The following is a 23,702-nucleotide window of genomic DNA, read 5'->3' as shown; positions in this document are numbered from 1 at the left end:
AGTTTCTATGTTTCTATAAGGAATGTGCCAATTTAAAAGACTAGACAGTAAAGGTAAATAGAAATACATTCATAAAAAAGAAAGGAAAGGATAAAACAAAAGATTTAAGGTAATGTGCTTGTATTTTCTTTTCAAGAATTTGCTGTAAATCTACAAATTTTAATTACATAAAAGCATCGCTAGAAAGAAAAGCTTTTAATTATGATTTAAAAGATTCCAAATTAGATTCTAATCATATTTTTTTTGTAAGGAATTCCAACGGGTAGGCCCGCAACCTAAACAGAACTGGCCACTCAAGCAGCTAAACTAGATAACCAAATCTCCAATCTACTGATAACGACACCAGACGTTTAGAAAAGAAATACTCTTCAAGAAATTCCTGAAACAGCCCTAACTTCAAACTTACCGTCCTTCCCCCCTCCCTCTTCCCGCCACACAGAAACTACATAACCTACTCTTTACCTCTCTAGAAAGGACAAATGTTCTTCCATTGTAACCCTCCGTTTTTTATCTCTTTTGTAATCCGCCTTGAACCGCAAGGTAATGGCAGAATAGAAATCTCTAATGTAATGTACTGTATAATAAAACGCTAAGCGCGCATGCGCACTCTTACCTGCGTGATCTGTAGGTCCATGGTCAGCAGGAGTGCGCATGCGCGAGGCAGTTGGTGATACAAGTAGGAAATATTTTCTTCTTTTTTTTCCGTGCCGGCCCTGATCCCGTTATAGTCTCTAATTTTGTCCAGTTGAAGTCCAATGGGGCAACGAAGAAGACGGAAAAAATAAACGGGAGGAGGGTGAGACCAAAGCCACCACTCCGGAGTTTTCCGGTGAAGTGAGGCGCGCTTTGTCCAAGGTTGGGTGGCCTACTAAGAGCTCAATAGACGGAAGGGAGGTGCCGCAGCATTCGTCTTTCATTCACAGAAAGGACAAGAAGCCGAAATAGATGCACCCACCGGATCTTAGTTGTAAGAGGTCCGGTGCCAGCAACTTGGCCCGAAAGCCGTCAATATCACTACAAGTCCCTCCCCCCCCCCCCCCCCCCCTGCAGCATGACTTCAATTGTCTGAAGACCCGGTTCAGGGCAAATATTCAGACAAAATTTGACCGTCGGAAATGAAGTAAAATAACTGTCAGATCTCTCATGTGGATCCATCCAGTCAGAATTTGAGGGAGGGAATGCTGCTGTACAGTAAAGTGGGGGGCAGGGGGTGGGGGGGGAAATGCTGCTGCTGCATAGGGGGCAGGGAGAAAGATAGAAAGAAAGGAATAAAGACACAAGGCCAGACAGACTATATTCTAGCACCTCTTAATGTAACGGGTTTAAAAACTAGTATGTTCATAAACTACTTCTTTATATGAGGAAATAACTGTTTCTGATCCAAAGATCTAAGTGTTCTACTTGATGAATACAGGATCAAGATTTGCGAAAAATAAGGTGGTTCATTTGTCATTAAAGTTTTAAATACCAACAAAAGAATTTTATACGAAATTCTTTGAGTAGAATTGCGATACTAATCTCTGGCCTTTGAAATCCAGACAGATCTGGTTTCTAGATATCAAATCTACTTAACTCATAACATATTTATATTAACTTTTCTTGCCAGGGCAATATCACATAAGAACATAATTGCCGCTGCTGGATCAGACCAGTGGGTCATTGTGCCCAGAGGTCTGCTCACTCGGCGGCCCTTAGGTCAAAGACCAGTGACCTAACTGAGACTAGCCTTACCTGCGTTTGTTCTAGTTCAGCAGGAACTTGTCCAACTTTGTCTTGAATCCCTGGAGGGTGTTTCCCTTATAACAGACTTCGGAAGAGTGTTCCAGTTTTCTACCACTCTCTGGGTGAAGAAGAACTTCCTTACGTTTGTATGAAATCTATCCCCTTTTAACTTTAGAGAGTGCCCTCTCGTTCTCTCTATCTTGGAGAGGGTGAACAACCTGTCTTTATCTACTAAGTCTATTCCCTTCATTATCTTGAAGGTTTCAATCATGTCCCCTCTCAGTCCATAACACTTTCATAGAGGTGGAGTTGCGGTCCCCTATATCTTCCTTTCTACTGAACAGTACATCCAATGTGTGACCTTTAGCGTGGGTTTTCTCCTTCACTGTTTAGTGTAGACCTAGACCTTCCAGTCGGCACAGTTAGTTACTTACCATAACAGCAGACAGATATTCTCACATATGAGTGATGTCATCCACAGAGCCCCAAAATCTTAATAGTGCACAAATATAGCAATACTGAGTTAACAATGAACATCAAGTTGCCACCTGAATTAATGAAATTCAACACACAAGTTCCTCAGAATGCCACACCATATACTCGTGTGGTAGCCGTCCTCATAGGAACATTATAGTGTGTAGTTATATTATTTTATAACGTTTCATAATATTTTATAAAGTGCAAGTGCTTAAATAAATTATAATTGTCATTATTAAAGAATAGCTGCAATGGCAGTTACTTAGCTTATGAAACTGGGTCTGCCTCAATCCCCACCGACGCGTTTCATGATTTCATCAGGGTCGGGGATGGAGAGAGCAGAGCAGTTCAAAGTCTTAGCGAAATGCTAAATCCCTGTTCAATGTAAAATAATATAACTACACACTATAATGTTCCTATGAGGACGGCTACCACACGAGCATTCTGAGGAACTTGTGTGTTGAATTTCATAAATTCAGGTGGCAACTTGATGTTCATTGTTATCCACAGAGCCCAGCATGGACAATCTGAAAAGTGAGCTGTCACTTTAATTTTTTAAGAGGTTTGCAAATACCCGCACCGTACATGCGCAACTGCCTTCTCACCCGACGCTCACTCATGCCCCTTAGTTCCGTAAGCAAGTTAAGAAGCCAACCAGGGGAGGTGGGTGGGATGTGAGAATATCTGCCTGCTGTCTCTGGATAACACTTGTTACAGTTAAGTGTGCTTTATCCTAGGACAAGCAGGCAGCATATTCTCACATATGGGACTCCCTAGCTGAATGAAATTGGATGGAGGGAGAGTTGGCCAAATGAGAGAATAAATGAACGTAAAACTATTTGGCTGAAGAGAGCAGTATGTCTGAAAAGAAAGTTCTAGCCAGAAGAGAAATGCGAATAGATATGAAGAACTAAGAATTTGCTGTATAGATTCCAACTATGATAGTGGAAGTGAGAATGTAAGAAAAACTGTCATGACCGAGGCCTTATGAGATGTTGCACAAAACTCAAGTTGCAGCTCAGCCTCAGCAAAGCAGAAGGAGAAAAAAAGGTCAGTAGCCAAGTGAAAAAAGTAGGCTTAAACACAGATTGGCCCATTCAGTGGAATGAAGGGAATGAAAAATGGAGTAAATATGCTGCGCAGTTCAGCTTTTTGAAAGTAATAAAGCAAAGCTAGATTCCAAGCGAAAGAATGAAGTGGAAATCCACAGGAGGAGAAAGGAGAAATTAGGTTACCACCTGCTAATTTACTTTCTTTTAGCTTCTCCAGACCGGTAGAGGTTAATCTTTACAACTAGGTATATATCCCAATCATGACCAGCAGGTGGAGACTGAAAACAAAACTGTGGAATATACATAAGAGATACCTTCTCCTATTTCTATCAATCTGCCAAATAGCCAAGCAGAACTAAGAACTGGAAACAGAAATAAACAATACTCCAAACAGGAATAATAACTAACATACCCAAATGCTGTTGGAAAATGCAGAGGAGAGATACCTGAAAGAAAATGTCCCCAAAGTTCGCCAGCCAAGCCACAGCCACTGTTCTTCAATTATCCCTGGCCCTAGAAAAATACTAGAACAGCAGCAAAAAAACAAACTGCCAGTGCAACAGCCACAACATCACAACAACAGACAAGATGGAGACCTCTACTGGTCTGGAGAAGCTAAAAGAAAGTAAATTAGCAGGTAAGAACCTAATCTCTCCTTCTTTAGTACTCTCCAGACCGGTAGAGGTTAATCTTTACAAGTAGGACGTACCAAAGCAGTCCTCATCACGGGTGGGACCCCCTGAAGTGCCAACACCAGAACACGCTCACCGAACACTGTGTCCCAACGCACCTGAACGTCTACCCAGAAGTGTCCGCCAAAGGAAAGCAAGGAAGTCCAAACCGCAGCCTTACAAATGTCCACTGGAGGCACAAACAAAGACTCAGAACAAGAAGCCGCCTGACCCTGAGGGGAATGAGCCTTGAGAAATTCCACGGAAATAAGCGGAAGCAATAGTCTCCTTGATCCAGCGCACAATAGAAGCCTTAGAAGCGCCATCTCCCTTATGAGGACCTGCTAGAAGGACAAAGATGATCTGATTTCCTGATCTCCTGGGTCCTCTGCACATAAGAGCAAAGAATCCGACCAACATTGAACTTGTGCAACTGCTTCTGCTCAGAAGAGCTCTCCCAACTACCAAACACCGGGAGGACCACTGCCTTATTGACAGGAAAAAGAGAAACTACCTTTGGCAGAAAGGAAGGAACAGGCCGCAAGACAACCTGCTCCCTAGAAAACTCCAAGAAGGGAGCCCTACAAGAGAAAGCCTACAGCTTAGAAGAAATGGCCACCAAGAAGAACGCTTTAAGAGTTAGGTCCTTCAAAGAGCAGGCACCCAACGGTGCAAAGGGAGGGAGCACTAGCACTGAAAGAACCAGATTCAGATCCCAAGATGGAACATAGGGTCGATCGGGAGGCTGGAGCAATTTTGACCACTCACAAGAAGCGAATCACAATAGGAATGAGTCAAACGCTAACCTTACAACAACCCATGAAAGGCTGACAAGGCCGCAAGCTGAACCTGCGTCAGAAGAGAATCTTCCACCCACACACGCACGATACTGTTTTCAGGCTCCGATGGCTTTGAAAAGTTACTCAAAACGAGCCGCGAAGGTAAAGGGGAGGGAGATAGATAGATTTGGGTAGGTAGGAGGGAGGGGGCCACGCAAGGAGTGCCGAAGGGCGGTGAGGTCGCGAGAGGGAAGGATGGTGGAGGAAAGGAACAGACACTGAAGGGAAATGGGTAAGACAGAGTGGGGAGAAGATGCTGAAGGGAAATTGGGAAAAGAGAGTGGGGAGAAGACGCTGGAAGGGAAGAAGACAGATGCCAGATTATGGGGGAGTGAAGGGAAGAAGATGGGTGCCAGACCAATTGGGGGGGGGTGAAGGGAGAGGCACAATAACAGAACAAATGGAAGATGCAGAGAGAAGACAGACAGTGGATGGAAGGAATTGAATGAGAAGATGAGGGAAGCAGAGACCAGACAACAAAGCTAGAAAAAAAAATTTCTATTTCTTAATTTTCTTTTTTTTTTTTTGCTTTAGGATAAAGTAGTATATTAGTTGTGTTGATATAAATTTATAAACAAAGCCCTACCAGCTGAATATCTCTTTCTCTAGTTCAGCAGCCAGAACTGATTTATAAGGAAGGAATAAGCTAAATATTACAGTACTGAAGCTTGTACAGATGCTGCGGGGAAAGGGCCAAATTTTTTCCCGTGCCATTCTCTAATATGATGGAATCCTGGATCAGCTGGCCTTCTCTGTAGATTTGACAGTCTGAATTCCTAGGTATTGTCGGCATATGAATGTTTCTGCTATGTTTGATTGAGCCTTCCTATCTGAATGAAATTCTTTTATTACTATACTACTATTTTATATTATTTTGTAAACCGCTTTGCTCTTATTTATAGTTTAAGCAGTATAGCAAGAATTTTAATAAAAACGTTTCTCTCCCTTAGAGATCCAATGTACTTGTCCCAAGCTTTCTTGAATTTAAATACAGTTTTAATCTCCACCACCTTTATTGGTTGCCGTTCCATGCATTCACCATGCTTTTCGTGAAAAGTATTTTCTGGGGTCACTTCTAGGTCTATCCCCTTTCACCTTCATTCTATGCCCCCTTATTCCAGAGTTTCCTTTCAATTGAGACTCACCTCATGTGTATTTATGCCATGTGTATTTATGCCATGCTCAAAAGATTCCTAGATAAAACCCTCACCTTCCAAGCAGCCAAGCTGAACCCATGGCTAGCCCAAATGATACTCGAGGCCCCCACCTACCTCGATTTCAGAAAATCACTCAAAACCTACCTTTTCAGCAAACAAGACCCTTAATCAACCCCTCAGATATTCTCAGGGCCCCTTGCTCGGCTCTTCCCCTCCTTCATGATAGCCCCTTTCTCCCCCCTTCCTCTTCTACCCTCTCACTTCTTCATCTGCCAAGTTTGGCTAAATTTGTTGTAAATCCGATAAATTTGTTTTAAATTTTCCTTCTTCATCTGCCAAGTTTGGCTAAATTTGTTGTAAATCTTCCTCTTTCTTCTGCCAAGTTTGGCTAAATTTGTTGTAAATCTACATGTCTATGCGGATCCTAATCTAATTAATGTAAACCGCCTAGAACTCGCTGGGTATGGCGGTATATAAGAATAAAATTATTATTATTATTATTATTTAAACATCTCTATCATATCTCCCCTCTCCTGCCTTTCCTCCAAAGTATTCATATTGAGATCTTTTTGTCTGTCTCTGTACACCCTATGGCATAGACAATTGACCATTTTAGTAGCCTTCCTCGAGACCGACTGCAATCAGTTTATATCTTTTTGGAGGTGCATTCTCCAGAATTGTATACAATATTCTAAATGAAATTTCAGCAGAGTCTTATACAGGGGCATCAATACCTCCTTTTTCCTATTTGACATACCTCATCCTACGCAACCTAGCATCCTTGTAGCTTTTGTTGTCACCTTTTCAATCTGTTTGGCCACCTTAACATCATCATATACTATCACACCCAAGTCATGCTCATGATGGTTATGTTAAAGCTCAATGCCTATTCGTATTCGGTATTTGTATTCAGCTAAATAGGACTATATATTATTCAGTACAAAATGGCATAATACTGACCTCAACTAGAAGTCTGAAGTGAATTAATGGATACAAAAATTGGCGCATGCAACCATCCTGAATAGCAGTGGTAAAATATGTAGAAAATCTTGTTTTGAAATAAATAAACAAATAAAAAAGCCTGAAATCTGGAAAACAGTATTAGTTCACAAAAGAAAACCAGTGGGAATGGCTTAAATGTCAACCAATCATTGAGATGTTCAAAAGGAATATTACTTACCACAGCAACTGGAAGGATAACCATAAATGCCAATCCATACACCAGCAAAACCTACAGCAACATAAGAGGAGGAATAATTAGAGCTAATACAGATGTAAAGTGGAATAATCTGAACCATCTAAATAAAGAACCATAGATTTTTTGTTTTGTTTTGTTTGTCTTATGGCTTTAATGGTCACAGAATGAGCCTAGAAGAAAAGGAACCAAAACAGAGGAAGATATCCTTTGGAATATTATGAAACAACACAGAGGAAAAAAAAAAAGGCAAAATAACAAAGAAACCGCAACTAGTTAGTTATGACAAATTCAAAATATTAAAAAGACATAACAAACATCTAGTCATGTGAAAAAATTAGGACACGCCATGAAATATTTAGTTCTTTAAGAAATGTTCACATGTCGATGTCAAATCTTTATTTATCTCTGGAAAATAAAGTGATGTAATTGAAGATAAAACAACAAAACATTTCCTTGATTTACTCATGAAACAAAAGATATCCACAAAAATGTGTATTCTAACTGAGGAATAAATTAGGACACACCCACATATTATCCCACTTAAAGTGGTTCAAATCACACACAGGTGTAACACATCAGGTGCACATGATTAGAACATCGTTACTTAGCATTTTGAAGGCAGTTTGCCTTAAACCTCAGACATTTAGGCCCCGATTCTATAAAGGGCACCTAAGTCATGCCTAAAGTTAGGCATGCTTTAGGCGTCCACTCTAAGTACTTAATGAGCCAATTAAGGGTCTTAAGAAGTGATAATTAGTACTTAGGTGTCCAAAGGACGTAGATGCCGCCACAATTTCATGTTTAAAACGCACGCCTAACTCAATAGGCATGGGCGTGGAATGGGAGTGGTTTATACAATGACTCAATTTGGGCATCCTTTGATTCATTTACATAACACTGAGCAATCAAGGTCGTCCATATGATGCCTATATTGTAGATGAATGAAAACCAGGTCTACTTTTGAGTTAAGTTTGGGCTTCAAATAGAACCGAGTTCTATGGACGGAACTTAGGCACACTTTGGACGTTCTTAATGCAATCTGCTAAAGAGCTCTCTGGGATTTATTTTTGCTTTATTAAGCTCATAATACATTTAAAAAGGCACCACATAAATGGGGCACATCAAAACAGATATTGCAAGCAAAACCTTCTATTTTTGTGCTAGTTTTCTTGCTATAAAAGCTACCCCTTTTTTCTCAGCATTTAGCCCTGGGTCCCACAGCACTACTCGCATTTGCAGTCTCTGACCCATTTAGTTTTGCTGTTTTGGAGTTTTTTTTCCTTGTAACTTGCACTCAATGCTCTGTCTCTGACTGGATTCAGACAGAGGTTATTACAGCTGCAGGAAACCCTGTCCTTTTTTATATAAGAGGAGGAAGTCAAAGGGAGACCAGAGCCAACAAGAAGGGCAGGGGGGTCAAGGCAGGGAACTGGCACCACCAGCTTTGCCCTAAAAGCAGGTACCCAGCATACCTGATCCCCAAGCTCCATTGAAATAGCAGGCTAACTCAGAAGTACATCTAGGCCAAATAGAAATTTTCAATACAGATGAAGCCAGGAGCTGGATATGGCCATCCACTCGCCTGCTGGAGACAGAATATACTAGAAAGCCAGGGGTGTGCCTAACTAAACCTACAGGCAATTCAGTGCTCTATCTCTGCCTGCTGGTAGATGGACATAACCCATTCATCTGGATTTGTCTGCTGCTGATGACTGGAAAGCCCTAGTATTGGCTTTTAAAGTCTTCCATAACATGGTTCAAGATATATGATGGAGAAACTTCCAAACTATATTCCTACACATTCTCTATGATCTCAGTGAGAGACGTTTATGTCTGCCCTCTGGATGATCTCTTCAATTGGAAACTGCTCGTAAGCAAGCTTACTCTCAGGTTATGACTAATTTGTGGGATCAAATTCCCTCTACTATTAGGTCATTAGATGGATTACTAGTTTTTTGGAAGGCTGTAAAAACTTTTTTCTAATTTTGATACTAGAACTTGAGATTTATATTTTATTATTTTTGTTGTTATATTGTAAATGTACTTTTTGTAACCAGATCTGGGCTTTTTGGAAGGATGAGCTAAAGAGGAGGAGTGTGTGGCATAGTGGTTAGAGCTACAGCCTCAGTACTCTGAGGTTGTGGGTTCAAACCCCCACACTGCTCCTTGTGACCCTGGGCAAGTCACTTAATCCTCCACTGCCTCAGGTACATTAGATATACTGTGAGCCCATCACGACAGACAGGGAAAATGCTTGAGTACCTGATTGTAAATCGCTTAATATACCTTGTCCAAGAGTTATATCAAATCTCAGTCCCTTTCCCCTACATAATCTGCACATAATCTGCAATTGAGACAGTCGTAAGGCGGAAGTCATTATGCCATTGTATAGATCCATGGTGAGGCCCCACCTGGAATACTGTGTGCAATTCTGGAGGCCGCATTATCGCAAGGATGTGCTGAGACTGGAGTCGGTGCAAAGAATGGCCACCCGGATGGTCTCGGGACTCAAGGATCTACCATACGAAAAACGGCTTGACAAATTACAGCTATACTCGCTCGAGGAGCGCAGAGAGAGGGGGGACATGATCGAGACGTTCAAGTATCTTACGGGCCGCATCGAGGCGGAGGAAGATATCTTCTTTTTCAAGGGTCCCACGACAACAAGAGGGCATCCGTTGAAAATCAGGGGCGGGAAACTACGAGGTGACACCAGGAAATTCTTTTTCACTGAAAGAGTGGTTGATCGCTGGAATAGTCTTCCACTACAGGTGATTGAGGCCAGCAGCGTGCCTGATTTTAAGGCCAAATGGGATCGGCACATGGGATCTCTTCACAGGGCAAAGGTAGGGGAGGGACATTAAGGTGGGCAGACTAGATGGGCCGTGGGCCCTTATCTGCCGTCTATTTCTATGTTTCTATGACATGGGGGAAGCTACTGCTTGCCCTGGGAGCAGTAGTATGGAATGATGTTACTCTTTAGGGCTCTTGCCAGGTACTTGCGACCTGAATTGGCAATAGGGTGCTGGGCTAGATGGACCATTGGTCTGACCCAGTATGGCAATACTTAGGACACCACTGCACGTGGGAAGGGCTATGCAACTTTAAACTTGTTTGTGAGATCTGGGGAACCTGCTCTGTCCCAGCAATGTGCAGCACCACTCACTTCTGTGTCCCGACAGTCCTGCTTATTGATGAAAAAAAGATTACTGTATGTAATCTGTGATATCATAACCAGTGCAGATTACTCCGTATATAAGACATTTTAAAATAAAGCCTCTTCCAGGATATTTACAGTAAAGTGTTTTCAAAATCAACCTTTCTAAATAAGGTCTGGCAAGGAATATTAAAGCCAAACTAATCATTCATCTCACAGCAAATGTCTCATTTCCTCAGCAATTGTTTAAAAAATAACTTGGGAACAGTTTAATGCCCATCACATCATTTTTATGATCAAAAACAAATTAAACCATTCCGAGGTCAATTTAAATGCTGTCAGAATCTATTTGTGTTGTAAATTTCTTGTAGTCAAGTCTGAAGGAAAACGGGCACTCTCAGAGAGCTGACATTTTTAGATCTAGTATTATTTTCTCCTGGATGGCATCATAGCTTTAATTTAATTTTTTTATGGAAGATAAAGTTGAATCGTAAGTATCTATTGGAACACCTTAGAACCATGTAGAGATTTTAATAGATATCACAAAAAAATGAATTGCTGAGCAGTATGAAACAGTGCATACAAGACCTGTTCTCATTAGACTTACCAACATCGAATTTTCTTGATCCACAATCCAAGCTGGCAAGGCAATACCAAAACTTGTAGCTGCAGGCAACAAAACATTGAAGTTAAAAATAAGTAACCCCCCCCCCAAAGACATTCTTCTCAACATGCCAAAGACTAGATGGTGCTATGCTCACCATGTCTAGATGTCCTTTTAAGAACAGATTTGTACAGTAAGTGAAATACACTTGGTAGGTTTTCCTTGCTGAACGAGCAAACAAGCACCATACTGCAAAACCTGGCACACAAGAATGCTGATCTGCTCAGGATCAGGGCCCAGCAAATCCTTGCACAGAGTTCCTGAGCTATGCAAGGAAGCTTGAGCTTAGTCAACTGCTGTGCATACCACTTCTTGGTTCACGCCAGTACTATCGATCAATTAACAGTTTAAGAGTCAGCACTCTCCCCAACACCCCTCTCAAAAAAAAAAAGTTGCAATAAAACAAAAGACAAAAAAAAAATGAAAATGGCAGTCAGGGCAATCTGCTTAATTACATATTAAGCAGTCTAAAATTTCTATGCACAACAGTGATGAAAGAGCAGGTGAAGCTGTCTGCCGATCAATTACATTATTCAGACAACAAAAGCTTTCTAGAAAAGTGTAATCAACTTAAATGACTAATCCTATCTAGTAGTAAAATATAACATTAAGACAAAATACCCTATAGCATATTTGCTTTTTAACCAGCATCAGACTAAACTAAACTTTAGGTTTGTATACCGCACCTTCTCTGCAATCGTGGAGCTCGGCACGGTTTACAGGGCTGAGATAGAAAGGAACTCCAATGGAGGGTTATAGGGTTAAGTGTAAAGAAGAAATAGAGAGTTTTAGGATGCCAGAGAGGGGGGAAGTGCTACATTTTTGAGTAAAGCCAAGTTTTCAGATGTATACGGAAGAGTTGGAGGGAGTTAGAATTTCGGAGTGGGGATGTAAGGTTGTTCCAGAGCTCAGTGATTCTAAAGGGGAGGGTTGTCCCTAGTTTTCCAGCATGGGATATACCTTTTATAGAAGGGAAGGATAGTTTTAATTTTGGGGAGGATCTGGTGGAATTAGAATTTGAGGAATTCCAAGATAGTGGAATAACGGAAGGAAGGATGCCGTGTAGAATGTTGAAAGTTAGGCAGGCACATTTGAAGTGGACCCTGGAGATTACTGGGAGCCAGTGAAGCTTGGACAGGAGTGGTGAGACATGGTCAAATTTACTTTTTGCGAAAATAAGCTTAGCCGCGGCATTCTGAATCTGCTGAAGTCTATGGAGGCTTTTCTTAGTTAAGCTTAAGTGGATAGAGTTGCAATAGTCTAATCTGGAGAGGGCTGCTCCCTCCTCCTCAACCTCTATGCCCACCTTTCAAGGGTTCTATCCCTCTCCTCCTCTTAGGCTGGAAGGCCCTGCAGAGTACCGAGGTCTACATGTGCATGTGGATACACAGGGTCCTGTGTTGATTGCTCCCATCAGTGCTGCTGCCACCTTCATGCTTTGCATAAGTGGGGAGAGGGAGTGGAGTATAAGTGGATACAAGTTTGGGAATCAGTGAACTAAATTGTTGAATGTGGTCTGGCCCTCTAGGTTCCTTTGGAGTAAATCAGAACTGGCCTTTCCATATACTTTCATTTGCAACTATCTGGGGTTTTCACAACATCCTTCACAGCTATCATCTAACCCAGCCAACTACATCAACCATCATTGTCCAAGGACCACACCTTTCTTTGAAGCCTGATGTGCATGCAAATCTTGGTCATAGTTCATTGCCACAAGCCCTGTCTGGTTTAGAAGATCTTATACACAGCACCATTACTGAGCTGCCACACGATGCCCGCAAGCAGTTTTAAAACAGCACAAGAATGTCAGGATATCATAGATAATATCTGAACAGTACAATTAAACTGCTTGAATGATTCAACGTGTTCTTGAAAAAAAAAGTCTCCACAATGCAAATGGTCCTTATTAAATATATAGTTCTTTTCACCCTACAGAGGTAAAAGCAGTATCTTTATGGACAGTCATAACTCTTGTCAAATAAAAGATGTAGGACTCAAAAAAACTTTTTGCCTTTAATAAATTAAGATTGACAACTCTAACCCTTAGATTGCTTGGTCAGCCCCAGCACAAGAACCCAATCTGGTTCAATAAGAGCATCAAAAAGCCAGCAAGATTCAGATAATGTTGGTCAGACCACGATGATGTAATAGTTAAAAATTGTAAGGTGCCATCGACTCATCCTAGTGACTTGATGAATTACAGATCTAAAAAGAAATCAGTTTTGTGCTAATCACCTCCAGCATTATCCCCATGGTTGTTTTAAATATGTCCAGCTTTTTGATTGCAGGTTGCCTTCGTCTGGTTGCTTCAATCTTCCCAAACATGATGTCCTTCTCCAGTGATTGCCCTCTTGTGAAGGTGTGACCAAAACAAGACAGTCATAACTTCATAATTTGGGCCTCGAATGACATAGCTGGTGTAAGTCATTATTGTTTCTAAAAAACCCAAAGCACTATCAATTTAGCCATGTATTTCATCCATACAGAGGAAATTGACAGTAGTAAAAAGACACCTTAGTCTTCTAAAAAGTGTTAAGATGTTAACATGCAAATTAAGGTGCATTAACCATTACTACTAAAAGCTACCATAGTGGCATGACAGTATATGTGCTAATTCATATGCTGCTTTGTGTGCCCGATTCAGAGGGGGCAGTTAGAGAAGCGGAACCAAGTGCATTCCATTTGAACTGAAAGGCAGCATGACATCATCCTATGAACACAGTTTTTCCTTCAGGTATGAATGAGAATATTGAGTGGAATACTATCCTTTGATTTCCTTCCTGTGTTCGGGCGTTCATTGGATTCATTAGAGCTTTACGCTTTTGTTCTCACTTTGAAGTTTACTCATGAAAAGTTCCTGAAGGACTATTTCCAAAACTGAAGTTCAGTCGAACCGATTATGATCTTCTGAGCACCGGATTCTTTTGTTGAAAGCGTCTTTAGAAGGCCTTGCTTTTGCTGGCCTTCCTTGTGAGTTAAGTCTTTTTCATTGATTTTTTGGAAGTTATTCTGCTTTGTTGACTGTTAGTGTTTTACTGCAATAACTTTTTATATGATAATTTATCACTAAGTGTGTTTCCACTATTTATTTGAATTTCACTGCACACATGAAGACTCTATGACGGTGTGGTTTTTCGTTCACTTGACTTCTCACCAAATGATAATTATAAGTTATTTATTTGCAGTTTATACTACCCAGCTACAAAGCAGCACATTCTAGAACTATTGTTCATTATTATTATTGTGCTGTTCTAGCAAGTTTTGGCTTCTATTGTTTTGGCAATTCATATGTGAGCAGCATATTGCATTGGGGGTTGGAAATAGGCAGGTCATGGATGAAGAACAGGTGTGAACTATACAGCGTGGCGATTACACAGTAATTAACTCATGCTAAATTCCATTTGTGCAGCAGCACAAGCTGTGACCAAGTTCTAGGTAGATTAATGCATAAATCCATACATTAACTGTAGAGGATATGCTGGGCATGCCCCAAAATAGGAAATCCCAACAACCCCTGCTTCAGGGAATAGTGTCAGAGCTGCAGATAACAGATAAAAATGCCATTGCCGGCATTCCAAGAAGGTGGGGAAAGACCCATCTCCCAGAGAAAATACTTGGTTCCCAAATCTGCATCCAGAGTGCGGCCACACAGAGAAAGGGGACCCTGTCTGGCCCACTGGGAAAGCCGGGTCGTGAACGATCTCTAAGAAGGGTGATAGACCTCTAGCTCCGCCTATGGTAGATCTCCACCATTCCCATGCCTTCTTCAGAGGATGAAGAAGGGGCATCAAACGGGAACCTCTATCCCTGACTTGATGCTTCCCAGCAGGAACTCTCAGCCAGACTTATATGGTTCAATCAGCATAAGTCTCCAACTCCAGCTGAGTTTCAGTTGAGTCCACCATCAGGGAGGTTGAAGATATAAGTACTGAAATTACTTCTGATACAGTATGACCCCATCCCACGTGGGTTTCATTACCAACTGCTGGAACAATTCTCTTTGTAGAGAATCCAGGATCTCCCTACTTCTAGAAGACCCCACAATAGGGATATACCAATCAACATACGGCATGTTAAAATCACCTATTAGCAAGACTTCCCCTTTTTAAGAGATATTCTGAATGTCTACTATTAAATCGCTGTCCACTTCTTCCGTTTGTGAAGGAGGCCTATATATCATACCAATGTAAATATATGCATAATTCCCTCTTTCCAAATTGATCCACAGTGCCTCTTCCTTGCCCTGCAGATCCTGCAATTGTATGACTTTACTATGATCTTTAACATATAACACTACTCTCCCCCTCCTTTTCTTCCTACCCTGTCTTTCCTGAACAGATTATAGCCAGGTATAAGTACATCCCAGTCATGGTTCTCCGTGAACACAACTATACCAACTCATCTTCTTCCATCACAGTTTCTAGATTCAGAATCTTGATTCCCATACTCCGAATATTAGTATATACTGCTTTCAAGACATTGCCCCCTTTTTCCCATCCATGGTATTCAGTGATTTACATACCTGAGGGCTTATACTCACCTGGGGGATTTCAATTTTATGGGCTCTTTCATACACAAAGAATCAAACTAGCTGGGAAGAAATTCTCCACAAAATAGCACTTGGTTGCTCTTCCATGAAGGTTCCCGACAAAACATTCAAAGGCAAAGAAATAACACTAAAACCACAGGTGTCAAACTCAAGGCCTGCCTGGCTGTTTTATGCGGCCGTGGTGTGATGCATGTTTTCATTGCCGTCCCTGGTGTTATTTTCTGGCTGGCTCCTCCTCACTGCCACAGTGTACAAAAAGCAGCGTGGCGGTTCCTATGCGAGTACTGCGCCTGAACAGGAAGCCTTCTCCGACGTCAACGTCAGAGGTAATGCTTGCGGATGAGGCGCCGCTACCTGCGATTGTGCATACTGTGGAAGTAAGGAGGGAGCTGTCCAGAAGATAACACCGGGGGCGGCAATGAAAACACGCATCGCACCACGGCCACATAAAATGGGCCAGAAGGTAAGACACCCGCCAGAGGGTATCTGGTTGAGGCACAGCATGGAGGGAGGGAGACAAAGGTGGGGGGAATGATTTTAATTTCAATTTAGTGATTGAATTGTGTCAATTTTGAGAATTTACATCTGCACTGTTCAGGAAGAAATGCATAGGTTTCTTTTTCTCTGAGGTTGTACTGCATGCAGAGTTTTGAATCTTAGGCTTTCATTTGTATACATTAGTACTTTAAGTTTTCGGTCCCTTATTTGCATAGGGGTTATAATTTTGTGGTTAACCATTATGTGTTAAGATTATATTGTGTGTATATATGGAAAAAATGGTGTTACAATTAGTACTATTATGGGGGCGGGGTCTGGGATGGAGATTGGGCGGGGTCTGGCCCGCAACTTAGCCTGTATTTTGGATTTCGGCTCCTTAATATGAGTGAGTTCGACACCCCTGCTCTAAATGAAGATCAGACTTGTCTATGCACTCATTTTCTCAGTGGTCAATTTCAGATGTGAAAGCAAGACACTACAGAAAGAACACTGACTCATTTGAGCTTTGGTGTTGGGGAAGGATTTTAAGTCTATTCTGGAAGAGATCAAACCGGCTATGTCACTCGAAGCCCAAATGATGTTATCCTGTCTTATTTTGGTCACACTGTAAGAAGAGAAAAATCACTTAAGGAGGACATCATGTTCGGGAAGATCGAAGAGGACATCCTGCAATTAGATGGCTGAACATGTTGAAAACAACCATGGGGTGACACTGGAGGACCTTACCAAACTAACACAAAACTGATTTCTTTTTACATCTGTAATTCATCAAGTCGTTAGGCACCATTGAACATAAGTCGATGGCACCTAACACAATATTGACTGGGTAAATGTAATATCAGGGCATGCTAGGGAGGTAAAATTCCTTAATGAAAATCAAGGACTGTTTTACGGAGCAGCTGGCTCGTGAACCAAGAGGCAGCAAAACAATTCTAGACCTAGTTCTAGTGGAGCGCATGATTTGGTGTGGGAGGCAATGGTGCTGAGGCTGCTTTATAGTAGTGATCATAACATGATCAGATTTGATATAATCCCAGGAGTAAGTTCAATACAATAGCATTTATATATAAAAAGAAACTATATATATATACAGACATATATTCTAGCACCCGTTAATGTAACGGGCTAAAAGACTAGTATGTATATATATATATATATATATATATATATATATATATATATATATATATATATATATATATATATACATATACATATACATACATACACACTAGTCTTTTAGCCCGTTACATTAACGGGTGCTAGAATATATGTCTGTCTGTCTTTCTTTCTTTCTGTCTCTCTCTGGCCCCCTTTCTTTGTCTGTCTTTCTGTCTTTCCCTGCAACCTGTGCAGCAGCATTTCCCCCCACCGGTCCCCCTTCTCTTCCCGCGGTCTGGCCTTCTTCCTTTTTGTTCACCCCCCTGTCCATCAGCACCTCTTTCCTGCTCCCCCTGACCAGCAGTAGGACTACCTTCCTTTTTCTTCCCCCCCCCCTCCTTCTTATCCCTATGATACACTTACCTTGCTCTGCCCCTGATCAGAGGTTCCCTCCGCCGACAGCCGCCTCAAGGCCCACCCAGTTGCACCCATTGGGAAAGTTCCCTCTGCCGCATCCCGTACAGTAAAGTGCGTAACTTTTCATCCAAGCTTTTTATTGTGTCATCAGCAAACTCAACTCGGGGAGGGTCTTTCCCCGTCAAATTCAACTACATTACTTTCTTCATAGCCATCACTTAGGTCTTTTGCTGAAGCAGAATCTGCAGCAAAGTAACTATCACAGCTCTGCATTTGTGTCTGCTGGTTTTCTTGTACTGTAGATTCCTATGGGGGAGCTACTTGAGTTTGTGCCTGCACAGGCACAGTGACATGGAAAGGTTGCAGTGGGGTAGCTATCACCTGTGGAAGCTGGGCTTGGTATGGTGTGGATGAATAGGTGGTGGGTTGTGAAGGCAAAAATTGCTGGCTTGCCGGATTTTGTTGCAGAAGATGTTGCTGAAGCAGACAATCACTATCCTCCTTGCACTCCGGGTCCCTTAGTCCCTTGCCGCCTCCCACTTCCTGCGGTCCTGACAAACCTCTCGCCTCTAGCAGCAGCCGCAGCACTCTAAAGACGCTGCTTCGTGGTCTTCTATTGCCCTGATTTGCTCTGCCGCGTGTCTGATGATGTTATCAGGGACGCGGCAGAGCAAATCAGGGCAGTAGAAGGCCGCGAAGCAGCATGTTTAGAGTGCTGCGGCTGCTGCTAGAGGTGAGAGGTTTGTCGGGAAAGCGGGAAGGTAGGGCGGCAAGGGACTAAGGGTAGCGACCAGACTGCGTGAAGGGAGGGTCGGACGGGAGTTCGGGTGCGCCGGGGGGGGAAGGGTGCGACGACGACAATCTGTCTTACACGGAAAGGATCGGGATTTAAGGAAACACGTCCGCACAGCCAGCGACCGCTGTCTTTCCGCCTCTGCCGGCGGGGACCGCTGGGGCCTGGGTGTGGCGAGGAAGGGGGGGTCTTGTCTGAGCAGGCCCGACCGAATCCCAGGCCTGCTCTCCTTCCCATAAGTCAGCTGTGTAATTTTTTTTTTTTTTATTTGAAAGCCGCTGCCGCAGCCGGGGCCACACATGCGCACTCGTGTTTCCGCGACGGATCAGGGAACACGACTTTTGAGTGCGCATGCGCGGCCTAGCATTTTATTATATTAGATATAAAGAAGCTTAGAGGAGCAGCTGCAAAGATCAAAAATTTTGATCAGGGATAGATGTTATTCAAAAATACCAACCTGGAAGCCCAAACTAGATATATTCCATATATTAGAAAAGGAGGAAAGAATACCAAATGGCAGCCAGCATGGTTGGCAAGTGAGGTGAAAGAAGCTATTAGAGCTAAAAGAGAATCTTTCAGAAAGTGGAAGGAGGATCCAACTGAAAATAACAGCACAAAGAATGGCAAATCAAGTGCACTGATAAGGAGAGCAAAGAGACCTTGAAAAGAAGATTGTGGTGGAAGCAAAAACACACAGTATAAACTTTTTTAGGTATATTAAAAGCAAGATGCCAGGAAAACAATCATAGTAGCATAGTAAATGATGGCAGATAAGGACCTGAATGGTCCATCCAGTCTGCCCATTAGGTATTCTCATTAAAATCAGTTGGACATCTAGACAACTGAGGGGTGAAGAGTGCTTTGCTTCAGTCTTCACCAAGGAACATGTAGGAGAGTTATCGGTGCCAGAAATAGTACTCAAAGCCGATGAGCAAGAGAAAGTGAAACAAATCTCTAACACTGGAAGATGTAATTGGGGCAATTTTAGAAAATGAACAGTAACAAATCGCCTGCGCCTGATGGGATATATCCGAGAGTACTGATAATTGAAAAATTAACTTGCAGACGGACAACAGGAGGGTGGCCAGCTTAACGCCAATTTTTATAAAGGGTTCCAGAGGTGATCTAGAAAATTAGACAGCGAGTTTGAGGTCAGAGCCAGGCAAAATGATAGACTATTATAAACAACAAAAATGACAGAGCATGCACAAAGCCAACATGGATTTAGTCAAGGGAAATCTTGCCTCATCAATCTACTACCTTTCTTTGAAGGGATGAATGAACATGTGGATAAAGGTGAGCAAGATTTTCAAAAGGCATGTGATCAAGAACCTTATGAAAGATTTCTAAGGAAAACTAGAAAGTTATGGGATAGGAAGTATTTATTTATTTTCTCTACCATTTTCCCAGGAGAGCTCAGAGTGGATTACATTAATTTATTCAGGTACTCAAGCAATTTTCCCTGTCTGTCCTGGTGGACTCACAATCGATCTAATATACCCAGGGCAATGGGGGGGATTAAATGACTTGCCCAGGGTCACAAGGAGCAGCACGAGTTTGAGGCCACAACCCCAGGGTTGTGCACCACAGATTAAGAACTGGTTGAAAGATATAAAACAGAGTAAGGTAAGGTTAAATTGTCAATATTCTCAATGAAGAAGGGTAAATAGTGGGGCTCACTTCTCAAAGAACAAAGCAAAGAACTTAGCTTAGGCAGGGCTTCAATTATGTGCTGCAGGTGTAATGACTCTCCTGTTGTCTTTGCTGGGACCAGTGCTTTTTAACATATTTATCAATAACTACAGTAATGAGAATTAAATTTGCTGATGATACAAAGTTGATAAATTGGGAGACAAGGCTTCAAAATAGCAGATGACATTTAATAAACAATTACAAAGTGATGCATATGGGAAAGAGGAACCCAAACTATAGCTAGGATCCCAAGTATATAATATTGCAAAAGTCTAAGATACTTAAGATCAAGGATTGAACCAGCAGTCGAAAAGCGAAGAAATCAAAATAGTGTTTAATGGTACGAAGTTTCCATAAAGTGAAAAAACATTTTTTAACCTGAGTCAAGCTTCATTCCAAGATGACACCCAGGATTTTGATGGTAGAATTAATTGGGTGGTCTGACCCATTTAATCTCAAAGAGGTATTCGTGATCTTATTATTAGGGGTTGCCAAAAAGAACTTAGTTTTATCTGAATTCAGTTTTAATTTAGATTGTGTAGTCCATTCTTCTACCTTAGTAAGGACAGATGAGATGAACTGTTCTCTCTTGAGTCAGTGAGGTTATGGGAATAATAATTGTAATGTCATCCACGTATATATATGATTTCAATTTTAAATTGGATAACATATTTCCCAATGATGCCATATAGACATTGAAAAGTGAAGGGGAGAGTGAGGAGCCCTGTGGAACTCCACAGGGATTACACCAAGCCTGGGAGAAAGTTCCTTCACTGTAAACCCGTAAACCAATTTAGTACCTGTCCGGAAATGCCAATGGAATCAAGACATCTAAGCAAAGGCACTGCTCAGTTCGAACTGCAGTACCAATGCGTTTTTCCCAGGGAAAACAAATGGAAAAGATGATCAGTCATGGAAGCTAAAATTGTTTCAGTACTATGATTTGTACGAAAACCAGACTGAAAGTCATGGAGGATGTTGAACTTCTAAGTATTTCATGAGATCGATGCTAACCAGTCCTTCCATTAGTTTAAGAAAAAAATGGTATGTTGGCAATAGGTCTGTAGTTGGCAGTCAAGGAAACAAACTCCTTAGAATTTTTAAATAAGAGTCACAAGGATATGACCAAGTTCCGCCGGAAATTTGCCAGTACACATGCATAACGAAACCCAATTAAAGAGTTCAGCCTTGAAGGAGATAGGACAGTTATCCAATAGGCAATTGGATTTTACATATTTTGAATATAGCTTGAGGAACCGGTTCCAATCTGGATTTTCAAAATGATTCTAGATCATATCAACAGCTGAACTTTTTCCCAAAGGAATTAGAGTGATTGGTAAATCTGGGTTTGAACCTACAAGGGACTATTTCAAATTATGAATTTTTAAAGCAAAATAATCAGCTAAATTCATAGCAGAAGGTGGAAAATCTGTATTAGAACGTTTATGTAAATCAATATCAAACAAAGAGTTGACTAAATAGTAAAGAACTTTTCAGAATAAAGTAGGAGAATTAATTTTTTGAGAGTAATGTTTGCTTTTCTTTGATCATTCTTTAACCTTTAGTCGCCAAATAAGTCTGTCCTCATCTTTCCCTGATTTACACCATATTCTTTCCAATTTACATAAATTCTTGCTTTAAAACCATTAAATCAGTACCATACCAGCTGTCTGATAAACGTCGTCTTTTCCTGTGTTCTTTCAGAGGTGCAATATCATTTAAGACCTGATTGCTAAAGTTTTTCCATCCTAAAATGAAATGTGGATCAAAAACCATTAGATATTAAGCTATAATGCGTCCAAAATTCTACTGGGTTTAGTTGTCCTCTTGTGCAAATAGTTTTCTCTTTGAAATTGTTCCTTGATTTTGCTTTAAATTGTCTTTTAATCCAGCATAATTCAAAATTACATAAAAAAATGGTCCAACCAAGGAGTATTGATCCAAGTTTCATCTTTAAAACTTACAATGGGAGTAATTGAAACATTAGAAAGAAATGTGATCAAATCTAAGTGAACATAAGAACTGCCATCTCCGGATCAGACCTTCGGTCCATCAAGTCCGGCGATCCGCACACGCGGAGGCCCAGCCAGGTATACACCTGGTGTAATTTTAGTCACCCATATCCCTCTATGCCTCTCGTAAGGAGATGTGCATCTAGTTTGCTTTTAAAATGGAAATTATAAAAGGTTTAATAAATTAGGGGAGCCATTAGCATTGTTTTGTAATGAATAAACACCATTTGTTTAACATAAGTTAGTAAGGGAGGGGAAGGGGGAGGGATTCTATAATTGAAGAAAAAGCTTAAAAGTACCGTATTTTCACGCATATAACGCGCGCGTTATACGTGTTTTTACAAACCGTGCATAACCTTGCGCGGTATATGCGTGAGCGCGTTGTACAAAATTTTTTTTACATAGTTCCCCCCCCCCCCGACATCCGATTCACCCTCACCGCAGGACCGCTCGCACCCCCACCCCGAAGGACCGCTCGCACGCACTCTCACCTGCACCCGCACCCCCACCCTGAAGGACCGCTCGCACCCCCACAGCCTCCCGACCCCCCTCCCATCATGTAAAAGCTCCTACCGGTGTCCTGCTGCTTCCTCTTGGCGGTCCCGACACCCGACAGCCCTCTTGCCCCGCCGACTCCCCAACTCCCTGACAATATCGGGCCAGGAGGAAGCCCAAGTCCTCCTGGCCCTGGCGACCCCCCCCCCCATTAGTTGTTCGGGCCAGGAGGGAACCCAAACCCTCCTGGCCACGGCGACCCCCTACCCCCACCCCGCACTACATTACGGGCAGGAGGGATCCCAGGCCCTCCTGCCCTCGACGCAAACCCCCCTCCCCCCAACTACCGCCCCCCCAGCCAACCCGCGACCCTCCTGGCCGACCCCCCACGACACCCCCACCCCCCTTCCCCGTACCTTTGTGTAGTTGGACGGACAGACGGGAGTCAAACTCGCCTGTCCGGCAGGCAGCCAACAACGGAATGAGGCCGGATTGGCCCATCCGTCACAAAGCTCCGCCTACTGGTGGGGCCTAAGGCGCTTGGGCCTATCAGAATAGGCCCGGAAGCCTTAAGTCCCACCTGGGGGCGGGGCCTGAGGCACATGGGCCCAACCCGACCATGTGCCCAAGGCCCCGCCCCCAGGAGGGACCTAAGGCTCCCGGGCCTATTCTGATTGGCCTAGGCGCCTTAGACCCCACCAGTAGGCGGAGCTTTGGGACGGATGGGCCAATCCGGCCTCATTCCGTCGTTGGCTGCCTGCCGGACAGGCGGGTTTGGCTCCCGTCTGTCTGGCCAACTACACAAAGGTACGGGGAAGGGGGGTGGGGGTGTCGTGGGGGTCGGCCAGGGGGGTCACGGGTCGGCTGGAGGGGGCGGTCGGAGGTTCTTGGGGGGACGGTCGTTGGGGGGAGGGGGGTTTGTGTCGAGGGCAGGAGGGCCTGGGATCCCTCCTGCCCGTAATGTAGTGCGGGGTGGGGGTAGGGGGTCGCCGTGGCCAGGAGGGTTTGGGCTCCCTCCTGGCCCTAACAACTAGCGGGAGGGGGGGGGTCGCCAGGGCCAGGAGGACTTGGCCTCCCTCCTGGCCCGATATTGTCGGGGAGTTGGGGAGTCGGCGGGGCAAGAGGGCTTGGGCTCCCTTTTGCCCCGATCGTGTCGGAGAGTCGGGGGGGCAAGAGGGCTTGAGCTCCCTCTTACCCCGATCGTGTCG

The 23,702-nt window shown here is 42.8% G+C and overlaps 1 protein-coding gene across 2 annotated transcripts in view; it reads right to left on the bottom strand.

The window, feature by feature from the left end:
* SEC63 (SEC63 homolog, protein translocation regulator) overlaps window positions 1-23,702 on the bottom strand; it is a 171,936-nt gene that overhangs the window by 107,392 nt on the left and 40,842 nt on the right. For both annotated transcript variants that reach the window (XM_033937487.1, XM_033937485.1), the window contains exons 6-7: window positions 10,881-10,939; window positions 7,099-7,149 (exon numbers count right to left, since the gene is read on the bottom strand). In XM_033937487.1, coding sequence (XP_033793378.1) covers window positions 7,099-7,149; window positions 10,881-10,939 — 110 coding nt within the window. The remainder of the gene's footprint in view (window positions 1-7,098; window positions 7,150-10,880; window positions 10,940-23,702) is intronic.

This window comes from Geotrypetes seraphini, chromosome 3 (assembly GCF_902459505.1).
Source record: "Geotrypetes seraphini chromosome 3, aGeoSer1.1, whole genome shotgun sequence".
NCBI classification, from domain to species: domain Eukaryota; kingdom Metazoa; phylum Chordata; class Amphibia; order Gymnophiona; family Dermophiidae; genus Geotrypetes; species Geotrypetes seraphini.
The sequence above is the reverse complement of the archived record's forward strand: the minus strand, read 5'-3'. Positions and strand labels throughout refer to the sequence as shown.